Source organism: Heptranchias perlo, chromosome 6, assembly GCF_035084215.1.
Source record: "Heptranchias perlo isolate sHepPer1 chromosome 6, sHepPer1.hap1, whole genome shotgun sequence".
Classification (NCBI taxonomy): domain Eukaryota; kingdom Metazoa; phylum Chordata; class Chondrichthyes; order Hexanchiformes; family Hexanchidae; genus Heptranchias; species Heptranchias perlo.
Window position 1 is genome coordinate 47,571,167 of NC_090330.1, and position 20,265 is coordinate 47,591,431.

The 20,265-nt window shown below is 41.7% G+C and overlaps 1 protein-coding gene across 7 annotated transcripts in view; it reads right to left on the minus strand.

The window, feature by feature from the left end:
- Positions 1–20,265, minus strand: part of nars2 (asparaginyl-tRNA synthetase 2, mitochondrial) — a 70,163-nt gene that overhangs the window by 23,914 nt on the left and 25,984 nt on the right. For 6 of the 7 annotated variants that reach the window (XM_067986249.1, XM_067986248.1, XM_067986251.1 and 3 more), the window contains 2 exons: positions 17,110–17,210; positions 106–238 (listed from right to left, as the gene is read on the minus strand). In XM_067986249.1, coding sequence (XP_067842350.1) covers positions 106–238; positions 17,110–17,210 — 234 coding nt within the window. Of the gene's footprint in view, positions 1–105; positions 239–17,109; positions 17,211–19,924; positions 20,037–20,265 lie in introns of all 7 variants that reach the window. The other variant, XM_067986254.1, reaches the window with a different exon arrangement.

Below are 20,265 nucleotides of genomic sequence, written 5' to 3' on the forward strand. Positions count from 1 at the left end.
TATGGGCAACAGATTAACCAGTCATGTCCAATATAGGTTATATTGAGGACAATGTTGAAAACCAGCTCAGTATCATAAATGTTTATGCAACTGTTGAATCTTTACCTCCATAATGTCTTTCAAGCTTTCACTGAAGGCAAGTTCTGCTTCCACCATATAAAACTCTGCTAAATGTCTTCTGGTTTGGGAATTCTCTGCTCGAAATGTAGGTCCAAAAGTATATACTCGAGTGAAAGCCCTAATAAGTTAATAAAATAATTTTTTGTTTCTGTACATGATCACAAAACTTCATGCATCAATCTAAAATAAATACAATTTTCACACTGTTTTTAGACTCTTTTCTCTCGAAAAGAGAAGGCTGAGAGGTGACCTGATAGAAGTCTTTAAGATAGTGAAAGGGTTTGATAGGGTAGACGTAGAGGAAATGTTCCCACTTGTGGGGGAGTCCAAAACCAGAGGTCATAAATACAAGATAGTCACTAATAAATCCAATAGGGAATTCAGGAAACTTCTTAACCCAGAGTGATAAGAATGTGGAACGGGCTACCACAAGGAGTAGTTGAGACAAATAGCATAGATGCATTTAAGGGGAAGCGAGATAAGCACACGAGGGAGAAAGGAATGGAAGGATACGCTGATAGGGTTTGATGAAGTGGGGTGGGAGAAGGCTCATGTGGAGCATAAACGCCGGCACAGACCAGTTGGGACAAATGGCCTGTTTCTATGTTGTAGACTCTATGTAATTGTAGCCCTGTGACAACTTTCTAGGATTTGAAATAATCTGTTGCAGTATAAATTATACTAATAAACTTCTAGTTAAAAAAAAACTACAGGTTTTGGGCAGTTTAAAAATAAGGATTTTGCAAAGAAATCTTATATGTTTATGAAAAATAGATTTGATTTTTTGTTACTGTGATTTACAGATTGAATTCAATGTACAAATTATAACTATTTACATCTTAGTAAGCTTATTATGACCAGATCAGTCTAAAATGAGCAATTTGCTTCTCAAGCAAAGCACTAATATAAAGATTGCTAAATAATTGATAAATGGACATAACTCAGTATTCCATCCAACTATGGAAAGCGATGTTCGAACTTGCCATCTGCCAAATCCAGATCAAATTATAGTTTTGCAGACCAAATTAAAATGTCTAATTCAGTGAAATAAAGGAATTAGCAGGATTTATTTCATTAATCAGAGAATAGCAATAGGGAAGTTCTTGTTTTGTAAGGTTCTCAGCAGTTGTATGACTGATAATATGCAAAAGCATCTGCAAAATATTCTGACTTCCTGTAAACATTTTGGCCATGAAATTCCAGATATTGGAACCCCCACAGAAATAATGCAGATGGCCGATTACACCATTTTTCTGGGGGTTCCAATGGTCTCCCACAGAAGTTACAAGAGGAGATCTGGAAAATCGCCATGGAATTTCTAGGACTATATTTCCTTTACCATTTTGTTGGTACTTCTGTTAACAAGCGGTTTTCATCAGCAATAATCCTGTTCACAGCTAAGTCTGTTGATAAGGTGATGTGAATGGAATTTTTTTTACAAACTACCAAAACAAAAGCAAAATACTGTAGATGCTGTAAATCTGAAATAAAAACAGAAAATGCTGGAAAAGCTCAGCAAGTGAGGCAGCATCTGTGGAGAAAGAAACAGAGTTAATGTTCTGATCGAAAACCGACCAGCACTGGAAGATGTTAAATTTTTTAAGCAAGTACACAGCCAGGGAAAGTCGGAGGGGGAGGGGAGGGAAGGAAAGAACAAAAAAGGAAAGTCTGTGATAGGGTAGAAGGCAAGAGTGATTAAATAACAAAAGGAATGACAGTGCAAGGCAAGGAGGGTGGTAATTGGACAAGTTAAAAAACAAAAGATTGGACTAGAGTAGCTGTAAGTGGCAACAGCAAAGCCATAACCAGCAGCTGCAGTCCAATAAATAAAAAAATATATTGAACAAAAAAAGGGAGCAACGGTTATGGTCTGAAGTTATTGAAATCAACGTAGAGTCTGGAAGGTTGTAAAGTGCCTAAACGAAAGATGAAGAGCTATTCCTCGAGCCTACGTTGAGCTTCACTGGAACAGTGTAAGAGGCCGAGGACAGAGAGGTCAGAGTGGAGTGGGATGGGGAATTAAAATGGCAAGCGACTGGCAGGTCAGGGTCACGATTGCGGACAAAGCAGAGGTGTTCAGCAAAGCTATCATCCAATCTGTGTTTGGTCTCCCCATGTTGAGGAGACCGCATTGTGTGCAGCGAATACAATATACTGAAAGCGCTGTTTCACTTGAAAGGAGTGTTTGGGGCCCTGCACGGTGGGAAGGGAGGAGGTGAAAGGGCAGGTGTTGCATCTCCTGTACTTGCATGGGAAGATGCCGTGGGGAAGAGAGCGGGTGTTGGGGGTGATAGAAGAGTGGACCAGGGTGTCGCAGAGGGAACGGTTCCATCTGAATGCTCAAAGGGGAGAGGAAGGGAAAATGTGTTTGGTGGTGGGATCGCGCTGGAGGTGGCAGAAATGGTGGAGGATGATACGTTGAATGTGGAGGCTGGTGTGGTTGAAGGTGAGGACTTGGGGGAACCCTATCGTGGTTCTGGGAGGGAAGGGAAGGGGTGAGGGCAGAAGTGTGGGAAATATGACACACACTGTCGAGGGCCCTGTCAACTACAGTGGATGGGAATCCTCGGTTGAGGAAAAAGGAAGACATCAGAAGCACTGGTGTGGAAGGTGACATAGTCAGAACAGATGCAATGGAGACAGAGAAACTGGGAGAAGGGACTACAGTCCTTACAGGAAGCAAGGTGGGAGGAAGTGTAACCAAGTGGGAGTCAGTGGTCTTATAATAGATATTGGTTGACAGCCTATTCCCAGAAATGGAGATAGAGAAGTCGAAGAAGGGAAGAATCGGAGATGGGCCATATGAAGGCGAGGGAAAGGTGGAAATTGGAAGCAAAGTTGATGAAATTTTCCAGTTTGGGGTGAGAACAGGAAGCGGCACTGATACAGTCATCAGCGGTGAGGGAGGGGATCTGAGTCGGACTGGAATAGGAATGTTCCACGTATCCCACAAAAAGGCAGCTAGGACCCGTATGGGCTCCCATAGCGACACCTTTTATTTGGAGGAAGTGAGTGTAGTCAAAGGAGAAGTTATTCAATGTAAGAACAAGTTCAGCCAGGCGGAGGAGGGTGGTGGTGGATCGGAACTGGTTGAGCCTCCGTTCAAGAAGGAAGCGGAGGGCCCGCAGGCCGTCCTCGTGGGGGATGGAGGTATAGCGGGCCTGGACATCCATAGTGAAAAGGAGACGGTGAACTGGAAACTGTTAAAGTAGCGGAGGGCGTCAGAAGAGTTGCAGATGTAGGTCGGAAGGGACTGGACAAGGGGAGAGAAAAAGTTGAGATAGGAGGAAATAAGTTTCGTGGGGCGAGAAGGGGCTGAAACGATGGGAAGGAGGTAGAAGTGGGCTGTGCGGAGTTGGGGGTCTATGAGGTTGGAGGCCGTGGTTGGGGTGGGTGGGGGGGGGGTTTCGGGGAATCTCCAAGATCATGGCTGATCTTATACCTCAACGCCATTTTCCTGCACTATCCCCATATCCCTTGATGCCTTTATATAGAAACCTATCGATCTCTGTTTTGAATGTACTCAATGACTGAGCCTCCACAGCCCTCAGGGGTAGAGAATTCCAAAGATTCACCACCCTCTGAGTGAAGAAATTTCTCCTCATCTCAGTCTTAAATGGTCTACCCCTTATTCTGAGACTGTGACCCTTGCTTCTAGGCTCCTCAGCCAGGGGAAACATCCTCCCTGCATCTACCCTGTCGAGCCCTGTAAGAATTTTGTACGTTTGAATGAGATCATCTCTCAATCTTCTAAACGCTGGAGAATACAGGCCTAGTCTACTCAATCTCTCCTCATACGACAATCCTGCCATCCCAGGAATCAGTCTGGTGAACCTTTGTTGCACTCCCTCTATGGCAAGTATATCCTCCCTTAGGTAAGGAGATCAAAATTGTACACAATACTCCGGGTGCAGTCTCACTAAGGCCCTATATAATTGTACTAAGACATCTTTACTCCTGTACTCAAATCCTCTTGTAATAAAGGCCAACATACAATTTGTCTTCCTAATTGCTTGTTGGCACCTGCATGTTAGCTTTCAGTGACTCACGTACAAGGACACCCAGGTCCCTTTGAACATCAACATTTCCCAATCTCTCACCATTTAAAAAATTCCCTGCATTTCTGTTTTTCCTACCAAAATGGATAACTTCACATTTTTCCACATTATACTCCATCTGCCTTGTTCTTGCCGACTTAACCAGTCTATACCCCCTTTAAGCTGCTTTGCATCCTCCTCACAACTGACATTCCCACCTAGTTTTGTGTTATCAGCTAACTTGGAAATATCAAATTTGGTTCCCTCATCCAAATCTTTGATATATTTTGTGAATAGCCGGGGCCCAAGCACTGATCCCTGCGGTACCCCACTAGTCACAGTCAGCCAAGCTGAAAGACCTGTTTATTCCTACATTCTGTTTTCTGTCTGTTAAGCAATACTCGATCCATGGCAGTATATTACCCCCAATTCCACGTGCTTTAACTTTGTTCACCAACCTCCAGTGTGGGATCTTACTGAAAGCATTCTGAAAATCCAAATACACCACATCCACTGGTTCCCCCTTATCTATTCTACTAATTACATCCTCATTGAACTTGAATAAGTTTGACAAACATGATTTCCCTTTCATAAATAGACCTGAAAGAATGGAGTGCTGCAAGAGAGAAGTAGATTAGAGTGAGTGAGAGGAGTAGAGAAATTGAGACGGCCAATGTCACGCCAGCAGTTCGCAATGAAAAGATTAAGAGAGAGTAAGAGGGAGTGGTCCAGGTGGAATGAGAATTCTGAAGATGTGAGAAAGGGTCCGCTGTGCGGGGGGAAGACTCCTGGCCAAAGAAGTGGGCGCGGAGGCGAAGGTGTCCGAAGAAGAGCTCAGCATCACGTCAAGCTTAAAATTCATTGGGGTGGGGGCATAAGGGGATGCAGCTAAGGCCTTTGCTGAGGACTAATCATTTAGGGTCAGAGAGTGGAAGGTCAGCAGGGATAGTGAAAACACAGCAAAAGGTGAGATTGGAGGGAGGGATGGGGGTCACAGGAAAGTGAGGGGGAAGAAGGATCAGGAGGGGCATTGGTATCCAAGAGTTGCTGAAGCTTGCAGTCCTTGACACATGAAAGGAAGAAGAAAAGTTTTTTGTTGAGGCAAAGGAGGAAATGGAACTGCGGAATAGGACAACTCAAATGGAGTGAGTTGCTGCTGCTGGAGAGGTCGAGAACGTGCATGTGGCGGCGCATGGTGTTGAGCGTGGATCTCAGGAAGCGACAAGAGCAGTGGTTCAAGGAACGTTGAATATTATGGAGATATCTGTAACCACGTGTGGATCCGAAACATGAAGGGTGGAATTTAAGTTGGAAACCACGTGAAATAAGTCGGAGCTGGAGACAGGTGAGGAAAGAGATGTGGCTGTGCCTTTTACAAACTATGTTGGCTTTTCATGCAGCAACCAGATCACTTCACTGACACAGGAATAGAAATGTAGTGCACTTTAACTTGTCACCAATGAAAATGTATGGGGCAGTGTGCTGGCACTTTGCCCTCTCAACTCTGGGACCTTACATCAAATCTGGACTCGACTGATATTTCATTTGTAAACTGAATTTAGGCCATTTCTAAGTAGTCCTTAGTAGAAATAGATCCACAGCAAAAAATGCATGTAATTCAACATAAATTCAGAATTTCACTCAGAATCTATGAGGATGGCTGGTGCAGAAAATGCAAACATTTACACTGGTGCAGTACAGGTGCTCTTCAAGGTAGGTCTAAGCACTTTGTCAGATCAGAGAAGGGGGACTTTACTCTGCCTGTAAACCGTAGTACAAATGACTCGGGAGTGATGGATGCGGACACTTGATGCCAAAAGTGGAAGGGTTTCTTTCCCCCGCAATGACATCTTTCACCTGAACAGATGCAGGAAGTCACCAAAATATAATAAAAGCAAAGTAAAACTTAAAAATTGGCAAGTGCTTGGCCTAGTGCAGCCACATATGTGAAAATATCTGGCCACAGAAATTTCCCTTAGGTCAAGTAAATTGTACACAATCTGTGAAACAACAAACAATCATCTGAATTAGCTTACGGAAATAAAAACACTGCACTACTCAATTCATTTATGGACCAGGCACATGCAACTTTTGGCAGCAATGGTCAGTAAGATTGAGTTGTTACAGTGCTTCCCATATTTACTGACCAGCCATGATATCTGGCTTTTTGAAGTAGTTATGCAGTTGTAACTACTGCCAATACATTGCAGGCATTAGGCAGCAGAGTTATTAACACAAGACATGTTTTAAGTTCAATAGTTATAGAACAAAATGAAATCTGCACACCAGTGGTAGTTTTGTTTGGCCACAGGTTTACAGCAGACAAGTTCACAATTTGTAAAATCACAAGTATTAGGGGAGCAGCTACGAGTCAGAGTAAACAAGTCAATGCATTTTCTATTAAAAGTAAATAGTTGAAGACATTTGTCTATTATGTCAGTCACTGACCACAATGTGGACTAAATCTCAAACAAGCATTTCTTCAATTTACAAAAGGTATGAATAAAATGCGCCTCACTTTTGGAAGCGCTAGAGCACAATAAGCATGCACTACAACTGGACTAAATTCTTTGTTCTAACAGCCAGTCATACTAACACTGTTTTGTTGTTGAATGTACTAGTCTTTTGTCTAGTACTAAATGTGAACAATGATTCCACAATCCAGTTCTCCCAGTGGGGAGCAGGGCTTGCAGGAAGCATATCTTTGAATCACCCTTGTTAAGCCATGCAAATTCTCCTAGTCATTAAAACACTAGGCTAGAAATATAAACAGAGCAATGAGGAATGCACTGTAGATAGCTCAATATCATGAGTGTGTAACCAGATCTTTTATTCAGTTTCTATCACATTTATAACAGTTGAAACTGTAGGGCCAGAATAATAAAACAAAGAAAATAGAATTTATTAGATATAAGTATTTGATGGAATACAGAATTGGTTTTTAGGCTTTGTCTAGATATTTCTCATGTTCTATACCAAAATCACTCCTTTAAGCGAGAACTCACTTCTTGTGAACAAGAACGTGATTTTACATGAAGTGCAATATAGCATTGTCTCTAGGTCAAACAGGAACCCTCATTACTGTACTTAGCTTACTGAATATGACCCACGTCCTCCTGAATGCTTAGACTTTGGAAAGCGGCAGAACATCATCAGATTTTTGGTTTAGGCGACAACTTATGGAACAGGTTTATTAAAACTAACAAATAAGCAGTTGCAATAGACAATACAGCAGCTTACAATATTTGTACAGAACTTTTAACTCACGTGCTTTCCTTGAAACAAAAACAAAAATTGAGACACTTCCTTAACTGTTAATAATATTCAACCTGGACTAATTCCATACTGTAACTCTTACATATGAGTATTTGCAATGTCCTAGGGTGCTCCATGGTGGATAGGGTAATGTCTATGGATGAGTCTATATGGACTTCCAGAAGGCATGTGCTAAGATTCCACACAAGAGATCAAAATTGAGAGTGCACAGAATTGGAGGTAACCATGTGACATGGGTCGGTAATTGTTTGGGAGGTAGGAGACGGGGAGCAGGAATAAAGAGTTCATTCATCGATTGGCGGGATGTGACAAGCAGCGTTCCTCAGGGATCTGTACTGGGGCGTCAGCTTTTCACCATATATATTAATGGCTTGGATGAAGAAATGGAGAGTTGTACATCCAAGTTTGCAGATGACACAATTGTTAGAAGGCGCAGTTTAAGTGATGTGCATGGGGGCAGGAAGTTAGTGGTAAAAACTGTGGCAGATGGAGAGCAATGTAAGTGTGAGGGCATCCACTTTGGATCTGAGAAAGACAAACTGGAATATTTTCTTAATGGTGAGACTTGGTGCTGTGGAGGAGCCAAGAGATTTAGATGTCCATGTACATAAATCACAAAGCTAGTGCATAGGTACAAAAAGTAATCACAAAGGCTAATGGAATCTTGGGCTTTATCTCAAGGGGGATGGAATACAAGGGGAAGGGAGTTATGCTTCAATTCTATAGAGTCTTGGTCCGACCCAATCTGGAGTGCTGCCTTCAGTTTTGGGCACTGAACTTGGAAAGATATATTGGCCGTGAAAGGGGTATAATGCCGATTCACCAGAATGATACTGGGGCTTAAAGGGTTAAATTATGAGGACTGGTTGCATAAACTTGGCTAAGAGTCACTTGAGTTTAGATGGTTGAGGGGTGATCTAACTCAGATGGAGATGGTGGAGAAGGCTGTTGTGGATGGGAAATGCACTTGGTTGTGGGGTGGGGGGGGGGCTTACTGTAAAAGGGGAAAATAAAGCAGGTGGAGGTAGCTTGCGAGGGGCAACTGCAGCCAGTGTGGGGGGGGGGGGGGGGGGGAAGGGATTGGCAACCAGTGGGTGGTTTGGAATGGGATAGGGGGTTTAAAATCTGGAGGAACAGGGACTTAAATCTTGCTCAGTGGGGGTGGTGTGGCATCAGAGCCTGAGTTAAGCTGTGGGTGGTGGGGTGGGGGCTGGCGGCTTAAATCTTACTCATTGAAGGCAGATTAATGGCCTAACTCTTGCTCAATGTTGTTATGTGCAATAAATTTGCTCAGTGAGGGCAGAAGGTTAAAGGCCAAACAATTCCTCAGTGGGGTTAGGTTTGGACATTGTTCTTGTTCTGTGGAGGAGGACTGCTGGGTTCACTCTCTTGTTCAATGGAGGGTTGGGGTTAAGGATGTAATTCTTCTTCAATGGGGAAGGGGGGGGGGGGGAGAGAAAGCCTCATCAGTTGGGGGAGATTGGTTTGAGGCAGATATCTTGCATTGATGGAGTGGGGGGTTTAGGGCCAGATTCCAGCTTAGTGTGGGATGCTGGATTGAGTGCCAAAATCTTGCTCAGTGGGGGGCGATTTTCACCTAAGAGACTAATGGCTCTGATTCCTGTGCAATTTTCAATTGTCTACTTATTTCTCAAAGGTAGCAGTTATTCAATTTTCAATTGTCTACTTATTTCTCAAAGGTAACAGTTATTCATTTGATCGGATACATTAATTAGTTCAACCATTATAATAAACACAAATCTAATTTATAGGTCAAGTCATTCTTGGCTGGACTACATTGTGCCTTCCTATTGTTGCAATTGGGGGTGGAGGGAAGATCTATCAACTTAATTTCAACTGGTATCATGTTTACTAAAAGGCTAAACCCTAAGAATATAAACAGGAGCAGGAGCAGGAGTAGGCCATACGGCCCCTCGAGCCTGCTCTGCCATTCAATAAGATCATGAGTGATCTTCTACCTCAACTCCACAGTAAAGTATAGGAGCTTCAAGCATGTTGCAAATAGAAGTATGCTGATCAGTCTCAGTCAGGTTGGACATAGAGGATTAAATCCAGTCTAAATATGTATTTTGTGCTTGCTATTGTTGTGGTGTAGTCATGAAAATCATAAGAGTTCATTTTGGCTAACGGTCTTGAATTTTGTTCAGCCCTACTCTACCATATGGAAGTAGCCATTCTTTACGTTTAGGACTAGACAGTGTGCATCAATAAGCTGTTCCATCTTTGAAGAGGTGGGGGAACATCACAATTAAACCTGATCTTGATATCAACATCCACAATTTTCACCAAGAGGCACTGGATAATCACTGGGATGAGGATCCCTAGTTGATTTTCCAAACTTGAAAACACTGAGACCAACTGCAGTGCCCCCAACGCCAGTTCAGATTAATTAAGAGTGCAGACTAGGGATCAAACCTAGGACCAGTCTGGTCTACGTAGCTGAGCACCATGCACTGCCACCTGGGTATTCTCCTTCCTCAGGTGAACGTTGTTGGAAACGTTCACCTGAGGAAGGAGGAAGCCTCCGAAAGCTTGTGAATTTAAAATAAAATTGCTGGACTATAACTTGGTGTTGTAAAATTGTTTACAATTGTCAACCCCAGTCCATCACCGGCATCTCCACAACCTGGGTATTGGGGGAGCTCCAGGTTTCATTTTAAATAAATCCAAAAAATCAAGAATTTTCCTGTAACCTAATTTAGGATCTGGTCAATTTCGAAGGCAAGCACATTTCACTGTTTTCACAGATTCAAAGTAGTATTCATTTTCAAACATGACCATGCCACCCTATGTTACTGAAGCAACAGGTATTTAAGTAGCATGATTCTACTTTCACAGAAAAATTACACAGTGAAGTGAATAAGGAGAACTTTTAAAAGACTGAAAACATTTACTGAAGTATTCCCTAAAGTTAGGGCAAGTAGCACCGTACCTATATCCTCCAAGATTTGTAACTATCAGACTTCCAGATGAAGTTATTAATGGAAAAGGTTTACACCAACACCACAGATGATGCTGACAATTCTATATCTTTCCATTTTCTATACTTTGGTAATGTAAAAAAGAGACAAGACAGTTGTTCAGTTATTGGGGAAATGTCTAATAATATTTGCAGAAGTAACTCAAGCAATCAAGGTATCTTAATAGAAAAACAAATTTATTTTGCAGGTTTCATAAAGCTGAGGCAAGTAATTAGAGTTACTGGGAAATGTATTTAAATGTGTTTTTGGGATGTAGGCAGCACTGGCAATGCAGCATTTATTGCCCATTCCTAGTTGCCCTGAGGATATCAAGAGTCAACCACAGAATGTGGGATGAGAATCACACATAGGCCAGACTAAGTCAGGGTGGCAGGCTCCTTTCCCTGAAGGACATCAGTAAACCAGTTGGATTTTTACGACAATCCGGCAATGTTCATGGTCGTTTTTCCTGGTACTAGCCCACGTATTACCAGATTTATTGAATTCAGTTTCACAATTTACCATAATGGCATTTGAACTCATGACCTATGACCTTCAGATTTCTGGTCCCGCACCATAACCACTAGTTTACAATACCTATTATGGATACCTAATTTACATTGGCCATTTAGCCTGCAACGTTAAGTGAACCCATCTTCACTAACAGAATTAATGCTCCCTCCAAAGTTAGTAAAGGTAGGACACAAGCTTTTTAAAGTCTTATTAACTTAATGAATAACACTGGCACTTTGTCTCTCTCACTCCCTCTTCTGGCCCAATATTTTGCTATTATAACAGTAAAGTATGTTAAATAAAACAGTTTTATGATAGTGCCATTCAGAGGAAAAGATTTGCTTTGAACCCGTACTTCATACCTTAATAAACTTAATAATTCAGTAGTGAGAGTCACTGCAATGGAGTGGTATCATGGAATGCAGTTTTAATCCGCCTTGCAAGTAGTATAAGAGTAACCTAAACTCTTCCAAATTGTTTTCTCCACACATTCCCATGGCCATGTTTTTCATATTGAAATTGAGGAAGAACCACACAGAAATGCAGAGTATTCAAACATCATTGTGCTCTTAAGATAGCTCAGTAACTAATGATACCATCAATCATCCTCAGGTCAGTTTTCCCTTGTTCAAGGGCAGTAGTTGCATCAATCTTTGCATCATCACATAGCTGAGGAGAAAGAAACAGGCTCTCACACCAGGTTTTCTTCAACTTGTGTCTCAAGATGTTGGATCTGGTATCATGTGGTGTAGACAACTTGCCTTCATACCAAGAGGTTGGCTTATAACTTCAATTGACAGACATGGTTCCAAATAGATCCTCAAATCTTCAGCTGAAGCCTCTACTCTGACGAGTGTACACTGGGCAGGATAGATTGTTAAGAGTCTTGAATCCTCCATTTGTAGAGTTCCTTCGTCAAAGCAGTAATGCAGGGTGAAACTCCACGATGCTAAAATTGGTTCCTTAGGCTCATCTTGCACCCCTCCTCCACCTATAGCTGCTGCAAAAACATTTTGGAGGGATGGCAGCAGCTAATGATGCCTTGGTTTCACTCAGCTCGTGCCCTAATACATCATTCAGTTTCAACCAGTTCCCTTTTATAAACTGTTTTGGTCTGCTACAGTCTACTTACAGCTCTTAAAGATTTTGTTGATACACATGATCCCTTGGAATGTACGAAAAGGAGGGAATACACAATGTTGTGACACACTCCCTCCTGGAATTTATACCTCAACAACTCCAGGGAAAATCTCCACTGAGGAGCTTCATGCCCAAATAACATCAGTTTTAGTTGTGCCTTTACTGGTTGTCCCTCAGGTACTGGACCATAACTCAATTCTTATTCTCCTCCCATCCTCACTGAAGCGAACATAACTCATTCTCAAAATTGTCTGAATCAACTCTCTTCAGTAACAGAATTGGTAACTAGTTCGGTGGTCACTGAAGACATCTTATTTACCCCATCATGAATTTAGTGATATTCTTGCAAAAGAGCAATATACTCATATTCATGAGAAGGAATGCAAGTAACTGGATACTTGGAGGATTGCATACTTCCAGGGCACTTTCCAGGTTGGATATCACATCCACTGGGTACGTAGAATTACATTGAAATTGCAACACGGAACCAGGCTGTTTAGCTCAATCAGCCTGTTTAGGTGTATATCCTCCACATAAGCAGTAGTTCTAATCCCATGTGCCTGCCTCGTTCCCATATTTCTATCCCTATTTCCTTCAACCATCTATCTAACCTATTCTTAAAAGTTGACATGGTTTCTGCTTCCGGTGTGCATTCCGCAGGTTTCTCCTGCTCTCGGTCCTAAAACTCTTATATTTATTCTTATATCTATAGTCCCTCATTCTAGACCCCTAACCCAGTGGAAACAGTTTATTTCTCTCTACTCTGTCCCATTCCTTCATAGTTTTAAACACCTCTATCAAATTACCCTGTAATCTCCTGTTCTAACAAAAAGTGGCTTTGCATAAACATATTGCATCAAAAGATCATATGTGCAAGAGATAATGCATTTTAACTGTTTGACAATAGATTGCAAAACTAATTTACACATGTTGAGATGGATCAAGCTCTGCTACCCAGGACCATCTGGTTACAGATCTCAAATCTTCCAGAAGGATCTTCAGATGAAGCAGTTAAGTTTTCATAAAAGAAAAAAAATTGATGAAGTGGAGGTACTAGAAAGGTTGGCTGTACTTAAAGTAGATAAGTCACCTGGTCCGGATGAGATGCATCCTAGGTTGCTGAGGGAAGTAAGGGTGGAAATTGTAGAGGTACTGGCTATAATCTTTCAATCCTCCTTAGATATGAGGGTTGTGACAGAGGACTGGAGAATTGCAGATGTTACACCAGTGTTCAAAATAGGGTGTAAGGATAAACCCGGCAACTACAGGCCAGTCAGTTTAACCTCAGCGGTGGGGAAGCTTTTACAAATGGTAATCCAGGACAAAATTAATAGTCACTTGTGTGGATTAATAAAGGAAAGCCAGCATGGATTTGTTAAAGGCAAATCGTGTTTAACTAACTTGATTGAGTTTTTTTGATAAGGTAATGAGAGGGTTGACGAGGACAATGCGGTTGCTGTTGTGTACATGGACTTTCAAAAGGCATTTGATAAAAGTGCCACATAATACACTTGTCAGCAAAATTGAAGCCAATGGAATAAAAGGGGCAGTGGCAGCATGGATATGAAATTGGCTACGTGACAGGAAACAGAGTACTGGCAAACGGTTGTTTTTTGGACTGAAGGAAGGTATACAGTGGTGTTCCCAGGGCATTAGGACCACAAAGGGTTGTAGAAGTTTGGAACTCTCTTCCGCAAACGGCAATTGATACTAGCTCAATTGCTAAATTTAAATGTGAGATAGATAGCTTTTTTGCAACCAAAGGTGTTAAGGGATATGGGCCAAAGGCAGGTATATGGAGTTAGATCACAGATCAGCCGTAATCTTATCAAATGGCGGAGCAGGCACGAGGGGCTGAATGGCCTACTCCTGTCCTATGTTCCTAACTGCTTTTTTGATATATATTAATGACTTGGGGCTTGGGTGTACAGGGTACAATTTCAAAATTTGCAGATGACACAAAACTTAAAAGTGTAGTAAACAGTGAGGAGGATAGTAATAGGCTTCGAGAGGATTGGCGAAAGGGGCGGGAACCTGGCAGATGAAATTTAACGCAGAGCAGTGTGAAGTGATACATTTTGACAGGAAGAATGAGGAGAGGCAATATAAACTAAATGGTATAATTCTAAAGGGGGTGCAGGAACAGAGAGACCTGGGGGTATATGTGCACAAATCTTTGAAGGTGGCAGAACAGGTTGAGAAAGCAGGTAAAAAAGCATACAGGATCCTGGGCTTTATAAGTAGAGGCAGAGGGTACAAAAGCAAGGAAGTTATGTTGAACCTTTATAAAACACCGGTTCAGCCACACTGGAGTATTGTGTCTTATTCTGTGCACCGCACTTTAGGAAGGTTGTGAAGGCCTTAAAGAGGGTGCAGAAAAGATTTTCTAGAATGGTTCCAGGGATGAGGGACTTCAGTTACGTGGATAGACTGGAGAAGCTGGGGTTGTTCTCCTCAGAGCAGAGAAAGTTAAGAGGAGATTTGATTGAAGTGTTCAAAATCATGAAGAATTTAGATAAAGTCAATAAAGAAAAACTGCTCCCATTGGCGGAACAGTCCAGAACAAGAGGGCACAGATTTAAGGTGATTGGCAAAAGAACCAAAGGAGACGTGAGGAAACATTTTTTTTAAACACAATGAGTAGTTGTGATCTGGAATGCGCTGCCTGAAAGGGTGGTGGAAACAGATTTAATTGCGGCTTTCAAAAAGGAATTGGATAATTACTTGAAAGGAAAAGAATTGCAGGGCTATGGGGAAGAGAGATTAATTGGATTGCTCTTACAAAGAGCCAGCTCGGACTCGATGAGCCAAATGGCCTCCTGCTGTGCTATAACCGTTCTATCTTTATTGAAGGTTCCACATGAATTGTCACTTCATAAACCAATTTCAAGGGCATGTCTGGGTATCATCTGTAAGGTGACCACAGATTAAATTACTAAATACTAATTCTTCTATTGTCTCATCTCCTCCTTCCAAGAAAATATTAATTTTAGTGTATTGGTCCTTAAGGCAAGCATTGACATGAAAGTATGGCTAATCCAGTACCATTTGTTGGCACTACTGTGGCCTACCAATTAGGTATGCAAAGAATGAATGAGGAAAAAAGTTTACTCATCTTTAGTAATGTTTTTCCTATTTGTTGAACATGGTTTATCCTTTACATATATCACTCCTGCTCATCTTTTGCATTATTTCCAACACTTATCTAGAGAACTGCAATCTCTACATGTGGTGGGAGGTTTTATGCAGTGGTATTAGAAGAACACTATTTAAAACACCTAAAAGGAGCACTGTTCTGGTGATTTCTCCCCAAATGGATGATAGGTCCAGCTAAGATATGTGAAGGATACATTCAAAAGATGAAGATCATCTCAGGCAGACGGCATCAAAAATTTTAATTTTTTTTATTATAAAGTACTATGGGTTTATACTGAAATTACTTCTATCCCTTCCAGTTCTCCTTTAAGCTCAAGTAAGCATGGCTCACAGGAAAGGGGTTTGAAGAACAATGATTTGCTGAGATACCGTAGTCCAGAGTCGATAGAGTGGCTATCTCGGCAAAGTAAATGGAGCCAAAGGATTTTGTAGGAAACAGACATAGCTTTTCTGCACACAAGACAGCAACAATAACTGCTTTCTGGGCTGAATTTGTATTTTCATGAGGTGAAAATGTACTAAAAGAACACCAAGCTGCTATTAGACAATTTTGGCAAAACCAAATCCTAACCGTAGCAAGTGATTTATTTTTATCTGGAAACAATTTCTCTCTTTAAATATTACCAGTCACAGGTGAGTCAGAGAATGGCATTATTCCCAAAATAACTACCTTTGAAATCAGGATCTTTGTGACAATGGACAATGGAAAAGCACACATGAATAAAAGCTGTTCAGTTTTGATCTTTTATCCTGTTCCTGAAATCATTAGATTTTTCCATCCAAGAGAATTGTTGACACTGTTTCAATGTCAGGAGGATCAGAAGCAGACTGATAAAGGCTTACGTCCTTTACTAGACAAGTGTCAACTTGGCTCAGTAATAGGACTCTTGCATCCGAGTCAGAAAGTCATCGGTTCAAGCCCCACTCTAGGACTTGAGCACCTGATCTAGACATTTTGGGAGGTGCTGTCTCTTGGTAGATGCAAAAGGTCTCAAGGCAATATTTGATGAAGGGCAGGGATGTCCTTAACCAACACCACCAAAATAAAACCAGATTAACTGGTCATTTATCTCATTGTTGTTTGTGGGACCTTACTGTGTACAAATTGGAGAAAAGCATAATTGTTACAGTATCTGAAAACACATGAATGAGGGAAGAATGCTTTTAATATTTATTTCACAAAATTTGCAGTAGGATATTCTGAAGTCAGTAAAGTGGTTCTGTTATATACTAGATAGAAGATGAATGTGGAATGATTAATCTGAAATAGTAATACAGAAGGATTAAAGCAAATATGTTCTGGGATGTGAATTGTTTTTCTATGATCTAACTCATAACTATTTTGCTAGCATCTACTCGTAAGGTTTCTTTTACAATGCATTAATTCCACTCTTATGAAAGTGTGACAACATGAGCAGAGAAGGTTAAGAGGAGATTTGATAGAAGTGTTCAAAATCATGAAGGGTTTAGATAAAGTAAATAAAGAGAAACTGTTCCCATTGGCGGAAGGGTCAAGAACCAGAGGGCACAGATTTTAAGTGATTGGCAAAAGAACCAAAGGCGACATGAGGAAAAACGTTTTTATGTAGTGAGTAGTTATGATCTGGAATGCGCTGCCTGAAAGGGTGGAGGAAACAGATTCAAAAAGGAATTAGGTAAATACTTGAAGGGAAAAAATTTGCAGGGCTTCGGGGAAAGAGCAGGGGAATGGGACTAACTGGATTGCTCTTACAGAGCCAGCATGGGCTCGATGTGCCGAATGGCCTCCTTCTGTGCTATAACCATTCTATGATTCTATTCTATGACATAAATCGAAGTTCAAATATGGGGCAGCAATTTTAAACATAAGAAAGTAGACTCCAATAAATGATTAAAATGCTATTTACCCTGTCATCACTTCCAAATGTAGTTGTCCAGACACAGTTAAGAAGGAAGGAACATCAAAGAAATGAGCATTATCATGCTTTGCAGCTGTTTTGCTTGCAGGCTGTAACAAACAAATGCAATCAATTCCTTGAATTATGCAGCATTTAACATTTAGTTTGTAACAATTCTCTTATAGTTCATTTAAATTTCAATCTAAATTTGGTGGCTGAAGGATGTTTCATTTAAATTATATTTGCATCTTTTGCATGTGAAGAAATTCTCCTTATTCAGGTCTCCCTCAATAAATAGCTCTTACCTCTCCACCACCTCTTTCGACCCTCCAATATCGGTCATTAGACTACTTGCCCAACATCCATCCGGTCTTGGATGAGACACAATTTTCCCTAGCTAAACACTGAAAAGACCACAAGTCATCGTTTTAAACCCCCGCCATAAACTCCATACCCTCACCACTAATTCCATCCCTCTCACCATCCACTGTCTCAAGTTGAGCCAGACTGTTCGCAACCTCGGTGTCCTATTCAATCCCGAGCTGAACTTTCGACCCCATATCCTCTCCATCACAAAGACTGTGTACTTCTACCTCCGTAACATTACCTTTGCCTCAGCCCATCTGCTGCTGAAACCTTCATCTGTGCCTTTGCCAGCTCCAGACCAGGCTACCCTAAGGCTCTCCTGGCTGGACTCCCATCCTCCACCCTCTGTAAACTTCAGATCATCCAAAATTCTGCTACCAGTGTCTTATCCTGCACCAAGTCACAACCACCCATCACCCTTGTCCTTGCTCCTGCACAGTTACATCTGGAGTCCCCCAAGGATCTATCCTTGGAACCCCCGCCCCCCGGCTCCTCCTATTTCTCATCTACATGCTGCCCCTCAGAACATCATCCAAAAACACATCAGGTTTCACAAGTATGCTGACGACACCGAGCTCTCCCTCACCACCACCTCCCTTGACCTCTCATCTCTGATTTGTCACATCGCTTGTCCGACATCCAGTACTGGGTGAGCAAAAATTTCCTTCAACTAAATATTGGGAAGACGAAAGCCATTGTCTTTGGATCCCACCACAAAATCCGTTCCCGACTCCATCCCTCTCCTTGGCCACCATGAGGCTGAACTAGACCGTTCGCAACCTTGGCGTCCTATTTGACCGAGATGAGCTTCTGACCACATATCTGCTACATCAAGACCGCCGACTTCCACCTCCGTAACATCGTCCTTCTCCATTCCTGCCTCAGCTCATCATCTGCTGAAACCCTCATCCATGCCTTTATTACCTATAGGCTTGACTATTCCAATGCTCTTCTGGCCAGTTTCCATAAACTTGAGCTCATCCAAAACTCTGCTGCCCGTATCCTAACTCGCACCAAGTCCTGTTCTCCCATCACCACAGTGCTCGCTGACCTACATTGGCTCCCGGTCCAGAACGGTTCAATTTTAAAATTCGCATCCTTGTTTTCAAATCCCTCCATGGCGTTGCCCCTATCTCTGTCACCTCCTCCAGCCCTACAACCCTCTGAGATCTCTGTGCTCCTCCAATTCTTGCCTCTTGTGCATCCCCGATTTTAATCGCACCACAATTGGCGGTCATGACTTCAGCTGCATAGGCCCTAAGCTCTGGAATCCGTTCCCGAAACCTCTCCGTCTCTCTCCTCCTATAAGACGCTCCTTAAAACCTCTTTGACCAAGCTTTTGGTCACCTGTCCTAATATCTCCTTATGTCGCTTGATGTCAAATGTTGTTTGATAATCACTTCTGTGAAGCACTTTGGGACTTTTACAACGTTAAAGGTGCTACATAAATGCAAGTTGTTATTGCTAATCGACATTGGCTCTGGGCCCTCCAACACCTCATGTTTAAAATTTTCATCTCGTGTTTAAGTGCCTTCATAGCTTTTCCCCTCCCTATCCCTAAAGCATTGCTCCAGCAATGGACCCTCCCTTCAAATACTCTATTCCTCCGAGTCTGGCCTCTTGTGCATCCCACCAACCAATCTTTGCTTCATCGTTGGAGGCCGTGCCTTCATCTGCTCGGCCCCACACTCTGGAATTCCCTTCCTAAATTCCTCTGCTTCTCCAGCTCCCTTTCCTCCTTTAACACCTTGTTTTGACCAAACTTTTGGCCACCCCTGCTAATAACTCCTTCTTGGGTTCAGCATTATTTCTTTTCATTGTGCCTTTATGAAATGTGTTGGGGCATTTTTCTGTCAAAGGTGCTAAATAAATGGAAGTTGTTCGTGTCGTAAATTCAAGTAGATTTTGTTATAAATTGCAAATACAAGTAGTAATCCTCAGTGTCATCTTAATTTAGTTGCACCAGAGCTGAGTTCCAATATGACTTGATTTCACCATTGTCCCAGTGTCTGCAACACAAAATACCCAACTTGGCTTACTCTGTACTTATGCACATCTTAGAATGCTCTTATAAAATAGTGAGAATACTATTCTCACTATTTTATAAGGGCATAAAGTTACTAATGTGATTGATCACAGGTTTTTCCCAGGAAGTCTTTACAGTGTTTGCCTACATGAAACAAACAAAAAAAATTAAAAGCCCCCAGCTAGTCCAAAAAAAAGCAATGATCCTAATGACAAATGTGCAACCCTTTGGTTTATTCCAACGATCCATTGCATCTGTTTTACAAATACAAGGCTACATGAAGGAGCCATATTTATGCAATCAAGCACACAAACAATAATTATTTGGGAGTTTAATGGTGTCGCAGAATGCTACAGGAATGGAACCTCACATACTAAATGCCCAATATGATGATATAATAATATTAAATAAGTTGTAATGAAGAGTTCCTACCCAAAGCAATAAGCCACTGATTCTCTTTTCAGATGCTGATGCACCTATCCATTTTGAGCACTTCCTGTTCTTTTTTTTACTGAAGAAAGGCTGGTAGACAACAAGGCTTAACCTGAATAATCAATACGGCAAACATGTAAGTTTTCTGCCACATTTGCACACATTCAGCCAAAACCAAGAAGCTTAAATTTAGCTGCAGCATTGATTTGCTGCCACTAAAGATGGTGCTAAAATGCCGTACAATTGTTATGTTGATGATTCGTATTAAAAACATGCTGTTACCATCATGTGGTACCAAAGGATCACTGCAAGAAATTTACCACTATGCTTCTCTGACACGG